Genomic DNA, 18,169 nt, shown 5'->3' with positions numbered 1-18,169 from the left:
ATCCCACTGTCTAGGTCGTCATCTAGTGGAAAAAAGAAGAACCCGTAAAAAGAATTTTCCAATAAACCTATTCCTAGGGGGAAACTCGTACAGCTTTTGCGATTTTCCGCAGCTTTATGACGATAATCGCGTTGTTTATTATGTAGTCTGTGATTTAGTTTGAAAATATGATGTCTGCCGTGCCACGAAAGCTGTTACAATTTTAGATTATTGTGTGCCAGCTGTTTGGTTGTCGTCATTTTAATTATGGTAACGTTGTAGTTATATGATTCATCAAAGTATTAACCATATGAAACATTTTCCAATTCCAGTAAAAATGTCTTAACTTTTACTCTTCTTGGTACATCAAGTTTTTATTTATTATTCAGTTCAGCTATTTTAAACACATCGACCATGAACGGAGGCCACCAATCTACCAAAGGAAGACAGAAAAAGCGATGTTTCATTTGTTGGACGGTAGTTGAATAATATCTGATTTTATATTATATAATATATTAAATAATAACTGATATTCATTATCCTCACAACAGTGTACATTGGTTTTATAAATAGGAACAGTACATGCTGGCGGTCATGAATCTTTGTAGCTGCTTCGAAAAATTTTGTTCCTTGTCCGTCGAATAGTTGGTAATGTTGCTTATTCTATTGTTAATTTTTTGCTGTAGGTTAGTGCAATAAAACATTTCTTTACAGACATTGAGTACCATCTATTCTTATAACAATGGAACACTAACCTTGACTGCAGTTGCAAAAATAAAAATGAACATTTGCAACAGGTATTATTTGTGAAATGAAACATAAACATGTTTATTCACTCCAGATTTGCTGTTCAATGCCATTCTTAAAAACAGGCTTATATTTTTAAATAGTAATGGCTAGGAGGGAATGAAATTGTCAAATGTTAGTTATGGCCAACAAAAAAAAACAAAAAAGCAAATGGTAGTGTTATGTATTGAACATACAAGTTGATTTTCTCATGTTGTATTATTTTTTACAGGAATTTAGTTTGCAAACTTGTTTCACAACTGCATCCATATCCGTTGAACAGTGTTTGGCCTTCAAAATGGCCTTCCGAAAGCTCCTGCCGAAGCCTTTTGGATTTTTGTAAGTGACTGAAACAAAAAATAACGCAAATTAAATGTTTTTATTTTCCGTACATAGATTAACTAAACCAGGATTGAACTCACATCACGTACATGGAACGCTGCGATGTACATGGAAGATTACATATTCGTCACAACAAGCATTGTCGGTGGCACCAATCCGGATGCTGAACAGCTGTTTTTTTCAGTGCTCGAAAAGAGATAACAGCTAAGCTGATCGAAGTTTTAACAGATCTAGACTGTCGTTTTTGTCGACAGCAAAAAGACGGCGGATATTCGTCGCTGCATTTTTCTGCAATAACAACTTATAAGTAAGAATTAAACCTGTTGTGAATTGGGCAAGGTGTCTTAACTTTAAATGTCTAGTCTACCAGCATCCATGGTGATCGTCTTCAGAGTCAGCGTGAGCAAGCGCTTCGTGACTTCAAAAATGGTATTAGAAATATTCTAGTGGCGACTAATGTTGCTGCCCGTGGTTTAGGTAATAGTTTCTGCCTTCTTCGTTTGTTTTTTTTACGTATTTGATGTTTGTATTGTTTTTCCTAGATATTGCCGGCGTAAACTATGTCGTAAATTATGACTTGCCAACTGATATTGAAGAGTATGTTCATCGCGTTGTTCGAACGGGCCGCGTGGGAACCCGACCCGAAAACAAAGTATTAAAATTTATATAAGTTGAAGTGCATATTCTGGGCTCCCTTCTTTTCTGTGGCCCCGTTTCCCTTTGATTTTTAATAAGCCCGTAGGGGGTCATGCCCCTACTGTGATCAGCAGTAACGGTTGTGAGTGCGCTGTCCGGAAAGGGGACGTGGGGGTCCCCACGGTTCGATGATATCATTGGAGGGCTGTGGGGCTACCCAAAAATCCGAATTAACGGTTAATCGCTCACGTAAAAGCTTGTCCGCAACCTTCGCTCTTCTTCCGGCTTCTCTTAGCCACGCACCGGGTAATCTCCCCGGCGGGTCAATTGAGGCAGTGTCTCCCCCTGCCTTGGTTGACGGCAACTTTTAAAGGGGTTATACGTCCCTTTAAAAGTTGCAAATTACTCGATTGTTGGGAAAACTGCAAATACAAATTTTCTTTTGACAAGATTTAAAAAAAAAATGTTTTTTTACTACTATTTTTTTCCCCAATTGTCAACTTATCATTTTTTCCACGATGTTCAGATTGCATTTGCAATCTGTTCTAGTTTCTGTGGTTGCAATCCACGTTGATATTCGTAAGGGTTGTAGGTACTAATTTCATGTCGATTATTATACTATTCTTCACGGCTAACATTGCACTAATCAATCGATTTATTTTTCATAGTAGTAATGGACTATCACCCGTTTTGATTTTATTTTGGCTGGTTCAACTTTGAATTTTCAGTAACTACTGGGTGTCGAACCCTGATATTCGGCATTGCTCTCCGATGCTCAACCATTGAGCTATAGTCACATACAAAATTTTTTCTTTTATACCTTTAGTCAATGCACGGTAATATTGTATAGTAAATGTTTGTCGCCTCGCCATATTTTTTGTCAATCTGAAAAGTGTTTGTATAAGTATCATAGCTTATGTGTAGAGTGTCCGGCTACGGTAGCAGAAGGCTGAGGTTCGAATCCAGTCCAAATCAATAGGTAAATTTGTTACCATTTTATTGAATATGTAAAATAGCATGTCCTGAGATGACTTGCAAAAATGGTTTCTGTAGAATGTAACTCATGGCTCAATGGTAGAGCATCGGCTTCGTAAGTCGAATATTTAGGGATCGATCCTCATTCGAGAGTTCAACTATATGATTAAAGATGCGCTGCAACTATGCGCTACTGTGATATCAAATGGTTCTAACATTGCAATTGATAGCAATAATATATAATCTATATAAAACATTACTTGAGGCAGCAATATTGCTGCGAATTGAAGTTATAGCCTCGCTTGAGAAATCAGTTTGTTGATTTTAAACATTGATTTATAAAATAATTGACATATCAATTTGGGCCACTACCGTACATGATATTTACCATACACATTACACTTCATTGGGATTCGAACCCACATATATCAACTTACTAGACTTACGCTCTACCATTGAGCTACTTGTGACACTACAGTAAAGTTTAAGATTTCAACACATTAATGTGACAGTGCGCGCGAGTCAATAAAAAACCAAATCCCAATGGGGGGATATAGGGGGGCGGATGCCAGAAAGGCAAGGCGTCCGCTTCCCAACTCGAAGTCTCCTGGTTCGATTCCCAGGTCAGGTTTCCGATTCCACGGGCTTCCTACCTTCCCCGGTGTCACGATTCCACGGGGCCAGTCGAGTTGGGAAACTTCGTGCGAAGCACGCGAACGGATATTTTACTAACAGTTAATCTCGTAACCAGTAACAAATTTTAATAAATAAATTATGTTTCTCTGTACTGAGTAATTAGAAACTGACGTTTTACAACGGATTTTAACCGTAGGCGTTAAGCTAGCCGTAAGATAGATCATAGCACATCTATTCCGACACTTCGAAAACGTTTACATGGTGCTTCATTCATTTCAAAGTATATAACTTTGTTTGCATATCGTTTCAATTGGCAACAATTATATTCATTGAATTTATTTGGGACTTGAACCCTCAATCTTCGGCGTACAAGGCCGATGCTCAACCACTGAGCCATGAATCATGTAATCACATTGTCTGTTTTTCTGAATCTATTAAGGACAACATATTTACACTTAGAATAATATCTATTGCATGTTTTAAGATAAATATATATATTTACTCACTTATATTCTGGATACATTCAATTATAAGATTATCTTTTGGGGATCGATCCATGTACATTCGACTTTCGAAGGCGATGCTCTACCATTAAGCCATGAGTTACAGTTTATTGCAAACTATATTTGCAGGTTATTTCAAGATACCGTATTACACATTCAATATTAAGAATCAGAAAAATGTGAATTGTTTGCTTGCGATTTTTACTGGATTTGAACCTATGTCTCCTGGCACCACAGACGGACACTCTACACAACAGCTATATCACTTTTCAATCATACCACTTTGTTGATGAGACTATCAATCAGTACAGCGAACCGCCATCTATTACACATTTTCAAAATTATGAATAACAACAAATTTATTCTACTTGGTTATGATATGTATGAATACGGATAAGTTTTTACATCTGACTGGATTTGAACCATAGAATTCTTGTACCGTAGCCGGACACTCTACATATAAGCTGCAACACTTATATCGTAACAAAGGAGACTAAAAATAGCATATCGAGATGAGATACATTGACTGTATAATAATATTGTGACCCAAGCTATAAAAGAGAGAAAGAATTTATGAATTTAGCCCAAGTGTTTAGCATCGTACTGGGTTTGAACCTTCATATATTGACACCGTAGCCAGACGCTTTACAAATTAGCCATGATACTTATGCTACCTTTGATCAAACTGGCAAATACCATAGCAAGAAGAAAACATTGACTATACAAAATGATCGTGCGTTGACTCAAGGTATAAAACATTGAAATTATATGGGACTATAGCTCAATGGTTGAGCATAGGCAAGCTATGCCGAATATTAGGGTTCAATACCCAATAGTTACAGAAAGTGTAATTGGTGTCATGTGTGTGTGTATGTTTCTGGTGTTAATTATGTAAATGTGTCAGTTGTAATAAAATGTGTCAAATGTGCGTGATTGTATAAATGGTTCCTAATAATTAATAAAACAAAAGTTACAAAGTAATCATTGATTGTTAAAGTCATCCATTGACAGTCATTTGCCATGGTTATGTAGCCGGGGAAAATCGTGTAAGACAAATTAGGAAAAAAGCATTTGTCGTGATACAGAAAAAAGTAATAAGTCCATGTAACAATCAATTGTGTAATTAATTGGAAAAACCTACCATTCGAAAGAAGAGAGAAAACAGAATTTTCGAGCAACTTTAAATAATTTAGGCTTTTAATGCGAAATAAGATTAAGATTTTTCGAGCAGCAGAAATAGAGGGAAGTACTTTCAATGACCTTTTTTACTATGTAGATTTTAAAATTTTAATTAATTACGATTAACACGAGTGATGCATCATTCCACGGTCAAAATGTTTCTCTTCCCCATGTGACACAAATGTCGGAACTGTTATGATGGCCTTAACGGGTGAGTGTGTTTGTGTTGTGTACGACGGTCTCCACTATCCAACGCACTCTCTAATGTTGGCATTTTTCTAACTATTTGAAGTTTTCCTTTTTCGAACACATTAACAAGGAGACTGATGATTAATGAAGAACCGCGACATCTGTCTGGTCAATACTCACAAGTATGCATTCATTTTTCGGTCGCGTTTCATTTGAGACCGGAACATCAGCAAACCTGTGGTTAAAACAATAGATAACAATGCTAATCGATACACAAGCATCTGTAGTTCATCCGTAATCTGTACTTTTCATCATGATGAAATGGCTTTTGATACGCTGCCAACTCCTCTTGCTAAGTTGAGAAGCATCAGCCTCAAAGGCAGCTTGCAATGGAATATAGTTTAAAACATGTTTGACAGTTTTTGTTTCACTTGGATCACTATTCTTTGCCTTGCAACAATATTTAGAGGTTGCAGCAGGAACTGTCACTTCTCTGAATAACAAAAACAAATATTAACATAGCCTGTAAATGCAGAAAAGTTAGATAGGATACTTACTCAGAATATTCATGTTCAAGCAAATCCACAATAAAGAAACCACCAAATCCAAGCACATCGCCTGAATAGAATGGGTGCTGTGTTTGCGGCAGATATCATTAATCCTGATGGACTCTTCGACTGCCAGTCGTTTGGCACAGACAACATTAAACTGGCCAAAGAAGTCTTCATTCATGGCTGTAATATTTTCTGTGTCAGTTAAAATTTCCATCATTAGATTCAAGCGTTGAACTCTCTCCAAAGATGCCTCAACCACCTACAGCATTGAATACAAAAACATGGAAACCAAAAAGGCAAATATACAGGTAAAGAAAATGTTGAGCTTACATTTCCCTCAACATTCTCTAGAGGGATTAAGAAATTGGCAGAATTTGCAATGGCAATCCTGTGATCCAGCAGTCAGAGATTTGATACCAGACAAAGTCTCGTTCTTGGCAATTTCAGCACCCAATCCTCCTAGCTCTATCAGTAGAAATCTGGCTGCCTGCAGACTGCAATAAATGATAAATATATTGATAGTCAAATTAAATACACTTTTCAACTGTCATTAGCTGTTGACATACCGTTTTTGTGCTTCCAATCCCCATCGTCTAATCTGCCGGTCGAATAGTGCTGTTTCTGCTTCACTGATTGTTACTTCTTCAGCCACCATTGTTTTATATTATTGGTTGATTTCAAAACTGGGACAAGCGAAAATGCAATTTCTGGAATTCGAACACAGCACACGAGCTTTTCGAATAATCTTTCCAAAATCTAAAGCGGTGGATATGTGGAATTTTGTAATAACCAAACGAAACAAGAAAACCGTTGCCAAATTTCCATAAGTTACCCGCCAACAAAAGAAAATATGTAGAAAATGCGAAATCAGGGCGAAACGAAGTTGCCGTGTGGCTGGTCCCTTTTGGCTTCATTCTTTTTTTTTTACCGGCAAAGGGAATAAAACTGAACTGTTTTCCCAGTGTGTAATGGCCAACTTTATTGAAAGCCAGCAACCGCTGACGAGAAATCAGCTGGTAATCGAGCCATGTTCAACATCCAGATCTCTTTTAAATCTTTACTCTAGAAATTTTCCGCGAACCACTTCAACAGGCCTCTCGGCAGAAAGGGGATGGATCGACGGGAAGAGGCAAAAAAATTGTTAAACACAAAAAGCAATATTTAAATAAAATAAAACCAATGATTCGAACCCATAAAAATCAGCATGCCATCCGCGAGACCATGGTACACTAGGGGATGCAATATCCTCTATTTTTGGCCAAATCTAAAATTTGCTTCAAGAAGCACATAACTTCGATTCAGAATTGAATGAAAATTACGGGAATCAATTTATTTTTTCATTGATCTTACAGTTTTTTAAATAAATGTAATAACGAAAATATGGTTGATGCACTAATATCACTTTATTTTCCTTTATTTTTAAAACGGCTGGTTTAGCGAGAAAACCGATAACTTTATCAAAATCAGCGTAAAATTTTTTTATTATGCTGTGTGATTTTTATCGGTTGTCAAAATTTTTTCAAAGTTTGACTGAACTGAATGTAGTAAAACGTAAAAGCTTCTAAACCGTGAAACACGGCTCCGCGTTGAGTTATGCAATTCAAGTCGAAAAACACTCCGCCATTAACTTTCACACTTTAGGCACTCGCGTAAATAAACAAATGAGACTGTAACTTAAACTTGTTTTAAATGATTGGTATTTGTTTAGTTTAATTATTATTTATCCATTGAAGAAAGTTACGTAAACACTTGATATTTGCTGTAGTCTTCGGTGAGCATCTCTTTGCCTTATACTTTACAGTGGGGCACAATGTTTTCCAATAGCCGTCGAATTTTGAGTTGCGTAAAAATTTCACATCACTTTCTTTCCAGGTAATGAGGTATTTTTTAAATTCTATTTAGACCTGTTAATATACTATAGCTGTAATATTTTCCCCTCAAGAAATGGATCTAATAACAGCACTGTAAAGAAGAGGGTACAAGATGTGGGACATAAAGTTTCAAAAGAAATCAAAAGTTATGCCTTGACCAAGTATGTTGACTATGTAAGAAACTATGACAAAATTCTGGAGGTGCGTTTTCCAAAGGCAATGAAGTATGTCATAGATTAAACAGTAAAGGAAAATATTTAAAAATATAAGGTCTGTTTATAATCATTTTGTATAGGGTCTATAGGGTTTTCTCTGTGGGCATCAAAGAGCTTTACCACGATACCAAAGCTTTTGTTAAAGTAAAGACTCTTATCCGGAATGCCAAGAAAAATGGTGGAGGAATTCATTGTTTGGGGCTGAAGGATATGGAAATCTTCTACCGAAGTAGAACAGAGTTATAGTACATTGTGTTTCTTATAGTAGTGTTTGTTGTTATTTTTTTCTAGTGCCTAGAGAAATGTTGAGAGTCTCACCAGTTCTTCTCATTAGTGCTTTACCTTTTGCCAATTACATCATTTTTCCTTTGGCGTAAGTATGATTTTAAAAAAGTTTTTCTTGTATAGTTTGCATGAAATATTCTGAATCGTATTACTCATTTTGTTTTGTATAGCTATCTCCTTCCAAAACAATTGCTCTCTTCCCATTTTTGGTCACTTCAGCAGCGGCTTGACTTTGCGCTTCATGATCACAAAAAGTGCGTTCAGCATTTCCGACCAGTTTTCCGATGCATGCAAGCAAGGATATCTTCGGTTAGTGCAAAAAACATAGAGGAGAAATTGAGTAAAATCCTGTCTAAACTCGCCAGTGGTGTACATCCAACTGTTGAAGAGATATTAGATTTGAAAATCTTATTTCAAGGGGAACCATTCCATCTTAACTGTTTGTACCCACGTCACAAAGTAGGTTATGTTTCTTTTCACTGGGAAGCTATAGAACATCCGGTGATTAAAAAAAAAAAATTATATTTTTGATATCCAGAATCAACTGTTGAAAGTTCACGGTATGCATACACTTTGGTCCCGCCGACGTCGATTGTCCCAAAGAGCAGAAGAGATTCTCAATAAAGATAGAGCCCTGAAACGTGAAGGAGTGGTATCGTTGTCTTTGGAGGAACTGCGTTCTGTATGTCAGCTTACACACTATTTCTCACTTCACCTTACCTATGTCCGTTTATACGTATTTTTCAGGCTTGCTTCATCCGTGGACTAAATCCTTCTAATATGAGAATTGAAGACATGGCTAAATATTTGGAACGGTGGATTGCAGTCTCCGTTCACGTCGAACCATCGACATATTCTCTCATTCTTCATTGCCCCATTTTGCTAGCATATAACCAACCAACTAATCGTGTGCTGATTCAATAACCAAATTCTATCCGTGTGATCACAACTAGTCTTTGAAGCTAAGTGTGTATGTAAATTTGGATTGTGAAATAATGAATGTTAAAATAGCACGACAAAATAATACCTGTTTGTCAATTGCCCTTTATCTTTGTTAACCCAAAAAAGAAATATTTTGTAAGTTGAAAATTTAAAAAAAGAACAAAAAAAAAAAAAAGGCGTCGCTCATCAGGGCTTCATATAAGACAAACGATGGTTGAGTGGAGGACGATGTCGGGTAAGTCAAGAAATTGTTATTCATGATTAGGTCGTCGTCCAGAAATTAAATAACTGTCAACGTCGTTGTCAGGTGCAACGATGGGTATAGCAGCTTTGGCTCTCCGCGTAGGTTGCGTTCCGTGCCTAATAGGCTGCTTAAAGAAAAAAAAAAAACGAAGTTAAAATAAACACGGCACATATTCTTTGAAAATTAAAATGCCCAATACCTGTCTTCCGGGATCATAGTACATGATACCGCCGCCATACATGTTGTCCTGGGTCGGTGAACCGATGGGAACGCCCACTGGGACAGCTGGAGGCGCTGCAGCCGGAGGATATCCTTGATATGGACCAGCATTGAAAGGGGCTGGACCGGGACCAGCAGGATACATCGTCTGTGCAATAAACGATGGCGGTGCACCTTGTGCTGTTACAGCCATCGGAAGTAGAGGAGCTGGAGCTGCCGAGACGAAATTTGGGGGCTGTGAATCGTTATATGAAGCATAGTATGCCGTATTTCCTCCAGCAGCAATTGGATAAGATGGCTGTTGAATCACCGAGGGCCCTGTATTGGCTGGCGGAGGAGTCGTCATCCTCTGTCGCTGAGACGAATATCGCTTCGACCGACCGGTATCTTGATTACGCGACGGCGCAGATTGATCTTCAATGCGCACCTGTTCCATTCCGCTCACAACAGCTTGCTCGGAATTTCCTTCCATCGGTCGGCCAAATTTACCTCTTCCTCGCCCTCGTGGTTCCTCGTACGGACCGCGATGATCCATTCGCACATCCTGGGAAGCCCTTTGGCCACGTGAGAATCCTTGATGAGATGCACCACCTCGAATGTTTCCTCCGTCTCCTCTATCCCAATTGGGATTATCGTTACGGCGGCCACGGGCGTTGGGAGCTCCTCTTCCTCGTGGTGCAGCATCTGATCCACCACCGCGAGACGAGCCTGCGTACATTGCTCCATCTCCGCGGTTACCTGAGCCTCGCGAGCTCCCTCCACGAGAGCTCGCACCACGAGTGGAAGCCTCACCACCTGCTTTCCTGGGGCTTCTGAAGTTCTCTTTCGGTGGTTGCTCGGCAGTGTTCTGCTCATTGGGCTCACCAGACTGGGGCAAATTTTCACCACGGATTTTAACTGCCTTAGATTCTTTCGATTCTCGACGCTCTTCGAACGTTCGGCCACCACCTCCTCGTCGGAAAGATATGGCGTTTGCCTTACTGTTATTGCTGCTGCTACCGTTACCACCTCCACGGCGTTCACTACCTCCGGTCATTGCAACTCCCCTTTCACCTTCTCTCCAATTGGATTGCGAAGACGGTTTCGGGTTATTCTCCCCTTGGGCTCTAGGTTCTTGTCGATTTTCTGAAAGTGCTGGGAATTCATCCTTTTTAGGCATTTCTTGGCGCTGAGAGCGTTGCGGGCGGCCATCGGAATTGCGGTCGAATCCAGAACCACGTTCCGATGGGCCGCCTCGAGTAGCAGCACCACCACGTCCACGCGGTCGTGAATACGCATCTTCGTCCTCCCAAGTACGATCGTACTTGTTAGGCCCACGACCATAACGCCTGCGACGACGAGCTCTGTAAATTTGTCGGCGATTAATTAAGATGCACGATAGGCTGGCTTACGAGACAGAATACCTTGGAGCTCCTTCTTCTTGACGTATGTCATATCCGTAAGCATCTACCAATTCATCGCCAGTCTTCGGTCCTTGTTGGTTCGGGTCGAACATGTCATGACCCCAACGATCAATAGCTTCACTCCTATTCTTCTTCGGTTTCTCCTCCACTTCAGGTTCCTCCCTAAATTTCAAGTCTTGTACATTCTGGTAAATTAAATTATCAAACGAAGTTTTAATTACGTGACTGCTTCCTCAACCTCCTCGCGATTTCTGTCATCGTGTTCGTAAAACCCACCCCGCTTTGGAATATACTGAGGGTTTCGACGGTCTTCATCGTCATCTAACGGTTTGGCTGGGGTGTCTTCTTCGTCACTTTCTTCCCCGTCCCCTTCTTCACGTTCACCTTCTACAATCTCATCTTCTTCATGTTCACCTTCAACTGCCTCTTCTTCTTCATCTTCGATAACTTCACCTTCTTCATTTTCACCTTCAACTAGTCCAGCTTCTTCATTCTTTTCTTCTTCTGGATTGCTTCCTTGGTCTTCTACTGGCTGATTTTCTTCTAAATGAGACTCATCCTTAACTTCCTCTTCTTTTTGGGCTATTGATTCAACATGTTCGCCTTCTTTGTTATTATCTCTTTGTTTTTCACCAATTTCTTTCAAGCTGTCTGTATTTGGTTCTGCTTCTGTCATATCAACAGTTGATTTACATTCCATTGCTAATTGAGATTCAGGGGTTTTAGCTGGTTTGTCAGTACCATCTTCTGTATTTCTTGAAATGGCGTGACAATTTTGATTTGAGTTTACAGAATCATCCTTAACCAGATTTTCTCCCTTCTGTATATCTAGCTGTGTCTCTTGTTCTGGCTGATTCTTGGTGTTATCCACCTGTTTGGCAATGGCCGAAACTGTATCGGATTGGCTAGGCATTTCTTCTTCTACCTTAGCTTTTAGAGTTGGTTGTGAGAGACTAAGATTTATTTCATCAGTTTGTTGTTTTTCTTCAGGAGCAGTTCGATTTGCTGCACAAGTATCCTGCTTTGCAACAGCAAGATCTTTTTTTGCTTTTTCAACTTCATCTCTTGCTCGTGCTGATTCCTCCTTGGCTTTGTTAAGCTCTTCTCTGGCCTTTGCCAACAAACTTTGTTTTTCTTCAGAAACTTTGCTGGCTGTTGGAATCACTTCTGTGGAATTCTTTGGTATAACTTGCTCATCGGGTAGTGTTTTCTCATTTTCCGCCAACTTTTCAGTAGGCTCAGTTGCAACTACCTCAGCCTCAGTAGAATTTGTATGTTTTTCAGAAGTCTGAAATAGAAATGGCTAGCGTTAAAACGTACAACACGAATTATGTTACCTGTTTTCTTACTTTCACCTGTGGATTATCGGTGCTTTGCTGTGTAGTGTCGGCATCTGCCATATTCGAAACACCACGCCTGCTGTCGTCGTCGGCCATGTTTTCCGGTTGAATGTTTATTTATACTAGCTAAAAGCCCCACCCAAATCCAAGCCGATGTACACTTAATATAGCTGAATTTCACTATAGTCATAAGTTAAGCAATAAAAAAGTAAATTTTTGACAAACAAATTAGAAAGCGTAGATTAAAGAAACAGTGTCGCCCAAAAGTTTTGGCGATGACACATTGCCAGATCGAATTACACATACAACACGTAAATTCAAGTTCCCTAGAAAATTGAGGACTTAAAGTGAATAAATTATGGGTACACGAACAATATTTAACAGACACACACAGAAAAAGATAATAGCAATATCTCTTCCGCTACTATTATACTACAAATCTACGTAAATACTAAAAATATTGCCAAATAATATTATTCCCCTAGTATGTCTACCTGTGAATTCACAATTGCATTGAAGAGGATGCGCTTGCCTCTTCTGTAAGCTGGGTGTTATGTCTTAGTTGAACCGAAAGATAGCAATCCTAATACTGGCTTGAGACGGAATGTATTGCACAACCTCCAGGCCGAATACGAAATGTCTACTTCACTTTTCATCAATCGAATGGCAGACAAGCGTCGTATGTTGTCTGCAGTAATATTTGTAGACAAAGTTGAAACTCACCAACTATTTTCGAGCTAGTTTTAATTTTCCGCCACGCCTCTATCACGTTGAACACGCGTTCGTCATAGCGGTTCTACTTTTTCATTCATTCTGTATGCTCCACGAATAACGGAATTCATCACCTGCCTTTGGAATTTAGCCGATTTGGACTTCCATTTTGACTTGGATCGGAGTTTTAGCTAGATGTAATACTTAAGAAAACACAGGCATGCAAAATAGATTGATTAAATTTCTAAAATTTTGAAATCTTAGGCTTTTCAATGACGTTCGAAAAACCTTCAAGTCACACTCACAGAACGCCTGCTTTTATCAGAATTCCGTAGCAAACGTTACACAATAGTCTACCTTCATATTGTCAAAATGAAAAGCGGTCTGCCGTGATAGATTTGAATTCTTGTACTAAAATTTGTGGAAACGCCTGATAACAGCATATTAAGCCAGATAACGGGGAATTCAAATGATGAAACCAGGTGATATGGCGAAACCATAAAAGCAAAGTACAGGAAAATATATTAGTTTCGAAACCCGTTGTTTACGTTTGAATTTTCCGTTTCAGGGAGGCTTCGGTACGAATTTAGTATAATGTCACTCATCTCAAGTGTTACAATTGGATTCAGCTTTGTCCAATGGACGAGGGGCCAATAAAGCTCCCTTTTGATGAGGTCTTGTAGGGATCCCCAAAGTTGATTGCATGTGGCCGCTTATGGGTTGTATAAGTTTTTCAAAAATAAAACAATATTTTCAGTTTTAGAAAAATGCGGTCTAATGCTATCTTTTTGTTGGGTTTTGGACGAATATTCGTTCGTAAACATTTTAGTAGAAATCATAGCTAATTTCGTGCGTTTCAACGTTTAACGTAGTAGCAATTTTTTCGTTTTATTAATGTTATTTTACACTTACAATTCTGCATTGAAGGTAATCTCCTCATCGATGGTTGTCAAAATCCAAATTATGATAAGTGATAGGCTGCTTTCACACGGCTGATCTAACGTTGTAAAAAAAAATGTGACAAATGGTTGTCTACCTGTTATAATGTAGGGAAAGGAAGTAGTATGTAATTTCATTGTTTACGTATTATCTAAGTCAGACAGAGGGGCTTATCAACTACAGCTTACAGTTTATCTAAAAATTCTTTATTTGCATGCTTAAGGAATTTTGATGCTGATATGAAAGTGAGTTGAGTATCAGCATCCTTAATAATTAATATTTTCATCTGATAAGATCGTGACCGCAATAAGTACGACATAACAACATACAATTATGTTTTGTTTTGGGTTACTCCTGATAAAAGAAGCTTAACCCAAAACAAGGGTTTTGCTATTGAACCTTTCGCTTCATTTTGAAATTTCAAAATAATACTAGTGACGAGTGCAAACGACAGCATAGTTCTTTTTGGATGTCTTGTGTGACCATTGAAAAGCTATTTCAATATTTAGAACATTAGCCAAATTTACCAATAAAAAAAAATGACGCTTGCCTTTTTTGCTCCATTTTTTCTGGCTGTCTATTACCAAGCGGAAGCCAACACCGGTAGCCAGGTGAGAGGTCCTATTATCTGGCAAGATGAATTTGAATTTCTAGACTATACCAAATGGATGCATTTGATCACTGCATGGCGTGGCGGTAACAACGAATTTCAATATTACCATAATCTCACCGAAAACAGGTATGATGGCAACCTATCTTAATTGAGCTATTGTAAAGGAAAAATGTAATTACCTATCTTTTTGGAAGTTACGTGCGTGATGGTGTCCTATACATAAAGCCAACATTGACTGCTGACCGTTTCAGCGAAGATTTCCTTTACAGCGGTGTACTCGATTTGAATCAGGAAGGCTGCAATGTAGATTGGGAGGGAGGATGTTACGTGTAAAAGCCTTCTTCTGCAGTAAGCAATTCAAGAGTTTCTTCATCATTCTTCTGTTAATAGAGCTGCTGGGGATGAAATTATCAATCCTATCCAATCAGCGCGAATGGTGACGAGTGAATCCTTCAGTTTCACATATGGAACGATCGAAGTCAGAGCTAAAATGCCTAAAGGAGATTGGATATGGCCAGGTACAAAAGAAAATATTACAAAAACAGTATGGGATTTACGTAACAAATTCTATGTTATTTTAAAATAAATAGCGATATGGATGAAACCTACAGATAATCTTTACGGCGACTGGCCGCGCTCGGGCGAAATCGACATTGTTGAAAACAGAGGCAATGCTGACTTTTCTTGTAATGGCGCTCCTATTGGTCGTCAGTTGGCTGGAAGTACTTTGCACTGGGGCTCGGATCCTAGTCAAGACAAATGGCGTTTGAGCCACTGGGAAAAGTGCGTAAATTATACGATGTCAATTATATTAATCGAAACTTACTCACTAAAAACCTGTTCCGGATAATAGGGTCATCGAAATTCCTGATTTTTCTTCAGATTTTCACACATACAGAATTGATTGGCTTCCGAATGGATTCCATTTCTACATTGACAATGAACTGATTGGTGAAATATTTCCGCCTGCCGGAGGATTTTGGGAATTGGGTGGATTCGAAGGAGAAAATCTGTGGAGTTCAGGCAGTAATTTAGCTCCTTTTGACCAACGCGTATAACGATAGATTATTGGTAGGAAGTTTTAATTCTTTTCTAATGAACTATTGGATACACCGTAGTTCCATTTCCTGATTAATGTGGCTATCGGTGGTAATTTTTTCCCTGACGGATGCCAAAATGAAAATTACGACAAGCCATGGGATGCATCCGACCCAACTCAGATGAAATCTTTTTGGGAAAGTCGCGAAAATTGGTTACCGACTTGGAATGCTGAAACGGAAGACAATAGTATGCAAGTTGATTACATTCGAGTCTACGGATTATGATGTGGCAAATCGCAGCCATCTAGTTTTCAATTATTCCATAAAATCAAACTCTTCAGATTGTTAAATAGTTACACTTTTCGAAACTGCAATAAAAACGTAATATACAGTTGCGTAATAATTTTGTGGAATTGCAAAATTCAAACACACGCATAATTAATTGCTAATATTCTCCTATTAAAAAGCCTCGAAAGTAAAACGCTTTTACAAAAAAGCGCTGCTGTTAAAAGGTTTCAACTTCAAAGCTCTAATTTTGTAAATAAGAAGTAAAAAACATGGTTTTGCGGCCATAAAATCTCGTACTAAACATTGACGAAATCGTTGCGCACCTAACGATACCTGTAGTGTGGATTTAGTTCTGTCCAGCGTGCATGACAACTCAAATGATAAAGCCATTAACTTAAAAAGATACGCAAAAATAAACAACAACAAAAACAAACAAACAAGACTATTAACTAGCTTAACACGTCGTGCCCTGCTACTAGATAAAAAGAACCTGAAACCGTCATCCCCACTTCAATCCCCCCCCCAATAAAAAAATTGTGTCCACAATACTAGTTGCACCGAAGTAACAAACTTGAACAACGTAGGATTCATACACCTACATTACAGCCTAATATATAATTTTGGTCATACAGTCCGCACATTGCCCATGATAAAGAAAGCTTAAACAAATAATAGCTGGGTTGCAATTTAAGGTGGCATTCGAACCAAGATATCGTTTAGAGACTAGCATATAAAACACCATAAAGTGTTTCTATTTCGACACTCCTTATTGACGGGTTAGATGCGAGGCTAGAGTACAATTTTAGGTCACGTAAACAAAAAAATGAAGCCCACCTTTTTCGCTTTATTTGCGTTGGCAGTTTGCCATGCAGTCAGCATCCAAAGCCTGGCGCGTGGTCCTATCATCTGGCAGGAGGAGTTTGACACTCTTGACTACAGCAGATGGAAACACTTGATCACAGCATGGCGAGGAGGTAATAACGAATTCCAGTACTATGACAACCTACCAGAAAACAGGTACAATTAGTCTCCGAAAAATTTTAATAAAATTAAAAAAAATAAAATAGTATTATCATAGTTATGTCCGAGATGGTATTCTGTACATTAAGCCAACGTTGACTGCCGACCGTTTTGGCGAGGATTTTTTGTACAATGGCGTGCTCGATTTAAATCAGGAGGGCTGCAACGTAAACATTGATGGCGGCTGCTACGTGTAATTTGTTCTACATATTGTGCATCCATTTGGTTTTCGGTTGACTCTTCTCTTTCTTCAGAGTGGCTGGTAATGAAATTATCAACCCTGCCCAGTCTGCTCGTATGGTGACAAGCGATTCATTCAGCTTCACCTATGGAACGATCGAAGTCAGGGCTAAAATGCCGAAAGGAGATTGGCTTTGGCCAGGTATTTCCTTTTAAAGAAGTTTCAAAAGATTTAGCATTGAACGAAATAATTTTTTTTCTTTAAAAAGCTATTTGGATGCTTCCTACGGACGAGGTTTACGGCGGTTGGCCACGATCGGGGGAAATTGACATTGTGGAAACAAGAGGAAACGCAGACTTTTCTTGCAATGGATATCCAATTGGGCGACAATTGGCCGGTAGCACTTTGCATTGGGGTCCTGATCCTAGCCAAAACCGCTATGACTTGACCCACTGGGAAAAGTATGTTTCATGCCTATTCAAATTATTCATACCTCAATTTTAAATTTTGCTTTAGGATTATTCAAGCTCCTGACTTTGCTTCCGACTTCCATATTTTCCGTGTCGAATGGCTTCCAAATGGTTTCCAATTCTTCGTTGACAATGAAATGATTGGTGAGATGTATCCCCCAGCAGGTGGTTTCTGGGAATTGGGTGGATTTAGAGGACAGAATTTGTGGAGCTCCGGCACCGTCATGGCACCTTTCGATCAAAGAGTATTAAGCGAAAAAAATTTCATCACGTATCAAAAATGTTATCACATTTTTTAAATGCGTAGTTCCATTTCTTGCTGAATGTTGCTGTTGGCGGCAACTTCTTCCCCGATGGCTGCCAAAATGCGGTTTATGACAAACCCTGGACTGCTTCCGATCCCACTCAGATGAAAACCTTCTGGGAAAGCCGCAACAGCTGGCTGCCTACATGGAACGCAGCAACTGAAGACAATACTATGCAAGTTGACTACATTCGCGTGTATCAATTAGGCTAAAGTTTGGGAAAAAACCAAAAAATATTTACAATTGATGATTGATCAAATTATTACAACCCAAGTGCTTTAAATATACAAGCAAAATTAAAATC

At 38.9% G+C, this 18,169-nt stretch overlaps 4 protein-coding genes, 2 long non-coding RNA genes and 1 pseudogene across 10 annotated transcripts; 5 read left to right on the top strand and 2 right to left on the bottom strand.

The window, feature by feature from the left end:
* The first annotated feature begins 108 nt into the window (after positions 1–108).
* On the top strand, positions 109–592 carry LOC130690000 (uncharacterized). Its single transcript, XR_009000871.1, has 3 exons — positions 109–249; positions 369–456; positions 553–592. It is a non-coding gene; the product is annotated as an uncharacterized LOC130690000 (long non-coding RNA).
* Positions 593–1,054: 462 nt separating this feature from the next.
* On the top strand, positions 1,055–2,069 carry LOC130689995 (uncharacterized). The gene is made up of 3 exons (XR_009000865.2): positions 1,055–1,414; positions 1,470–1,584; positions 1,650–2,069. It is a non-coding gene; the product is annotated as an uncharacterized LOC130689995 (long non-coding RNA).
* Positions 2,070–5,513: 3,444 nt separating this feature from the next.
* On the bottom strand, positions 5,514–6,590 carry LOC130689489 (SUMO-activating enzyme subunit 1-like; annotated as a pseudogene).
* Positions 6,591–7,351: 761 nt separating this feature from the next.
* On the top strand, positions 7,352–9,176 carry LOC130689962 (LETM1 domain-containing protein 1-like). 3 transcript variants are annotated; one of them, XM_057512917.2, is made up of 8 exons: positions 7,352–7,475; positions 7,545–7,651; positions 7,722–7,874; positions 7,946–8,094; positions 8,157–8,238; positions 8,321–8,609; positions 8,689–8,832; positions 8,898–9,176. In XM_057512917.2, the coding sequence occupies exons 2-8, from the start codon at positions 7,590–7,592 to the stop codon at positions 9,072–9,074; spliced, it is 1,056 nt and encodes a 351-aa protein (XP_057368900.1). In that variant the 5' UTR covers positions 7,352–7,475; positions 7,545–7,589; the 3' UTR covers positions 9,075–9,176. The 3 variants fall into 3 exon arrangements, with proteins under 3 accessions (XP_057368900.1, XP_057368898.1, XP_059351631.1); XM_059495648.1 differs by having other exon boundaries at positions 7,463–7,481; XM_057512915.2 differs by having other exon boundaries at positions 7,406–7,651.
* Positions 9,101–12,579, bottom strand: LOC130689985 (protein CASC3-like). 3 transcript variants are annotated; one of them, XM_059495643.1, is made up of 5 exons: positions 12,308–12,579; positions 11,180–12,246; positions 10,959–11,120; positions 9,536–10,898; positions 9,101–9,463 (listed from the first exon to the last, which is right to left on the bottom strand). In XM_059495643.1, exons 1-5 carry the CDS (start codon positions 12,392–12,394, stop codon positions 9,344–9,346), a joined length of 2,799 nt encoding a protein of 932 aa, XP_059351626.1. In that variant the 5' UTR covers positions 12,395–12,579; the 3' UTR covers positions 9,101–9,343. The 3 variants fall into 3 exon arrangements, with proteins under 3 accessions (XP_059351626.1, XP_059351627.1, XP_057368929.1); XM_059495644.1 differs by having other exon boundaries at positions 9,101–9,460; XM_057512946.2 differs by having other exon boundaries at positions 12,314–12,579.
* A 1,796-nt stretch (positions 12,580–14,375) lies between these two features.
* On the top strand, positions 14,376–15,966 carry LOC130689961 (beta-1,3-glucan-binding protein-like). Its single transcript, XM_057512914.2, has 6 exons — positions 14,376–14,687; positions 14,756–14,890; positions 14,952–15,079; positions 15,152–15,344; positions 15,415–15,613; positions 15,680–15,966. The coding sequence occupies exons 1-6, from the start codon at positions 14,488–14,490 to the stop codon at positions 15,884–15,886; spliced, it is 1,062 nt and encodes a 353-aa protein (XP_057368897.1). The 5' UTR covers positions 14,376–14,487; the 3' UTR covers positions 15,887–15,966.
* Positions 15,967–16,638: 672 nt separating this feature from the next.
* On the top strand, positions 16,639–18,167 carry LOC130689973 (beta-1,3-glucan-binding protein-like). The gene is made up of 6 exons (XM_059495647.1): positions 16,639–16,906; positions 16,968–17,102; positions 17,164–17,291; positions 17,359–17,551; positions 17,607–17,805; positions 17,868–18,167. The coding sequence occupies exons 1-6, from the start codon at positions 16,713–16,715 to the stop codon at positions 18,075–18,077; spliced, it is 1,059 nt and encodes a 352-aa protein (XP_059351630.1). The 5' UTR covers positions 16,639–16,712; the 3' UTR covers positions 18,078–18,167.
* The last annotated feature ends 2 nt before the right edge of the window (positions 18,168–18,169 follow it).

Source organism: Daphnia carinata, chromosome 6, assembly GCF_022539665.2.
Source record: "Daphnia carinata strain CSIRO-1 chromosome 6, CSIRO_AGI_Dcar_HiC_V3, whole genome shotgun sequence".
Lineage (NCBI taxonomy): Eukaryota > Metazoa > Arthropoda > Branchiopoda > Diplostraca > Daphniidae > Daphnia > Daphnia carinata.
The sequence above is the reverse complement of the archived record's forward strand: the minus strand, read 5'-3'. Positions and strand labels throughout refer to the sequence as shown.

Coding starts and splice junctions, on each gene's coding strand:
- LOC130689961 (XM_057512914.2), top strand. CDS start 14,488: ATGACGCTTGCCTTTTTTGCTCCATTTTTTCTGGCTGTCTATTACCAA. Junction 15,080..15,151: donor AGGAGATTGGATATGGCCAG/GTACAAAAGAAA, acceptor TAAAATAAATAG/CGATATGGATGAAACCTACA. Junction 15,614..15,679: donor TAGCTCCTTTTGACCAACGC/GTATAACGATAG, acceptor GATACACCGTAG/TTCCATTTCCTGATTAATGT.
- LOC130689962 (XM_057512917.2), top strand. CDS start 7,590: ATGTTTTCCAATAGCCGTCGAATTTTGAGTTGCGTAAAAATTTCACAT. Junction 7,875..7,945: donor CGTTTTCCAAAGGCAATGAA/GTATGTCATAGA, acceptor CATTTTGTATAG/GGTCTATAGGGTTTTCTCTG. Junction 8,610..8,688: donor GTTTGTACCCACGTCACAAA/GTAGGTTATGTT, acceptor TTTGATATCCAG/AATCAACTGTTGAAAGTTCA.
- LOC130689973 (XM_059495647.1), top strand. CDS start 16,713: ATGAAGCCCACCTTTTTCGCTTTATTTGCGTTGGCAGTTTGCCATGCA. Junction 17,292..17,358: donor AGGAGATTGGCTTTGGCCAG/GTATTTCCTTTT, acceptor TTCTTTAAAAAG/CTATTTGGATGCTTCCTACG. Junction 17,552..17,606: donor GACTTGACCCACTGGGAAAA/GTATGTTTCATG, acceptor ATTTTGCTTTAG/GATTATTCAAGCTCCTGACT.
- LOC130689985 (XM_059495643.1), bottom strand. CDS start 12,394: ATGGCCGACGACGACAGCAGGCGTGGTGTTTCGAATATGGCAGATGCC. Junction 12,247..12,307: donor CCGATAATCCACAGGTGAAA/GTAAGAAAACAG, acceptor TTTCTATTTCAG/ACTTCTGAAAAACATACAAA. Junction 9,464..9,535: donor ACTATGATCCCGGAAGACAG/GTATTGGGCATT, acceptor TTTTTCTTTAAG/CAGCCTATTAGGCACGGAAC.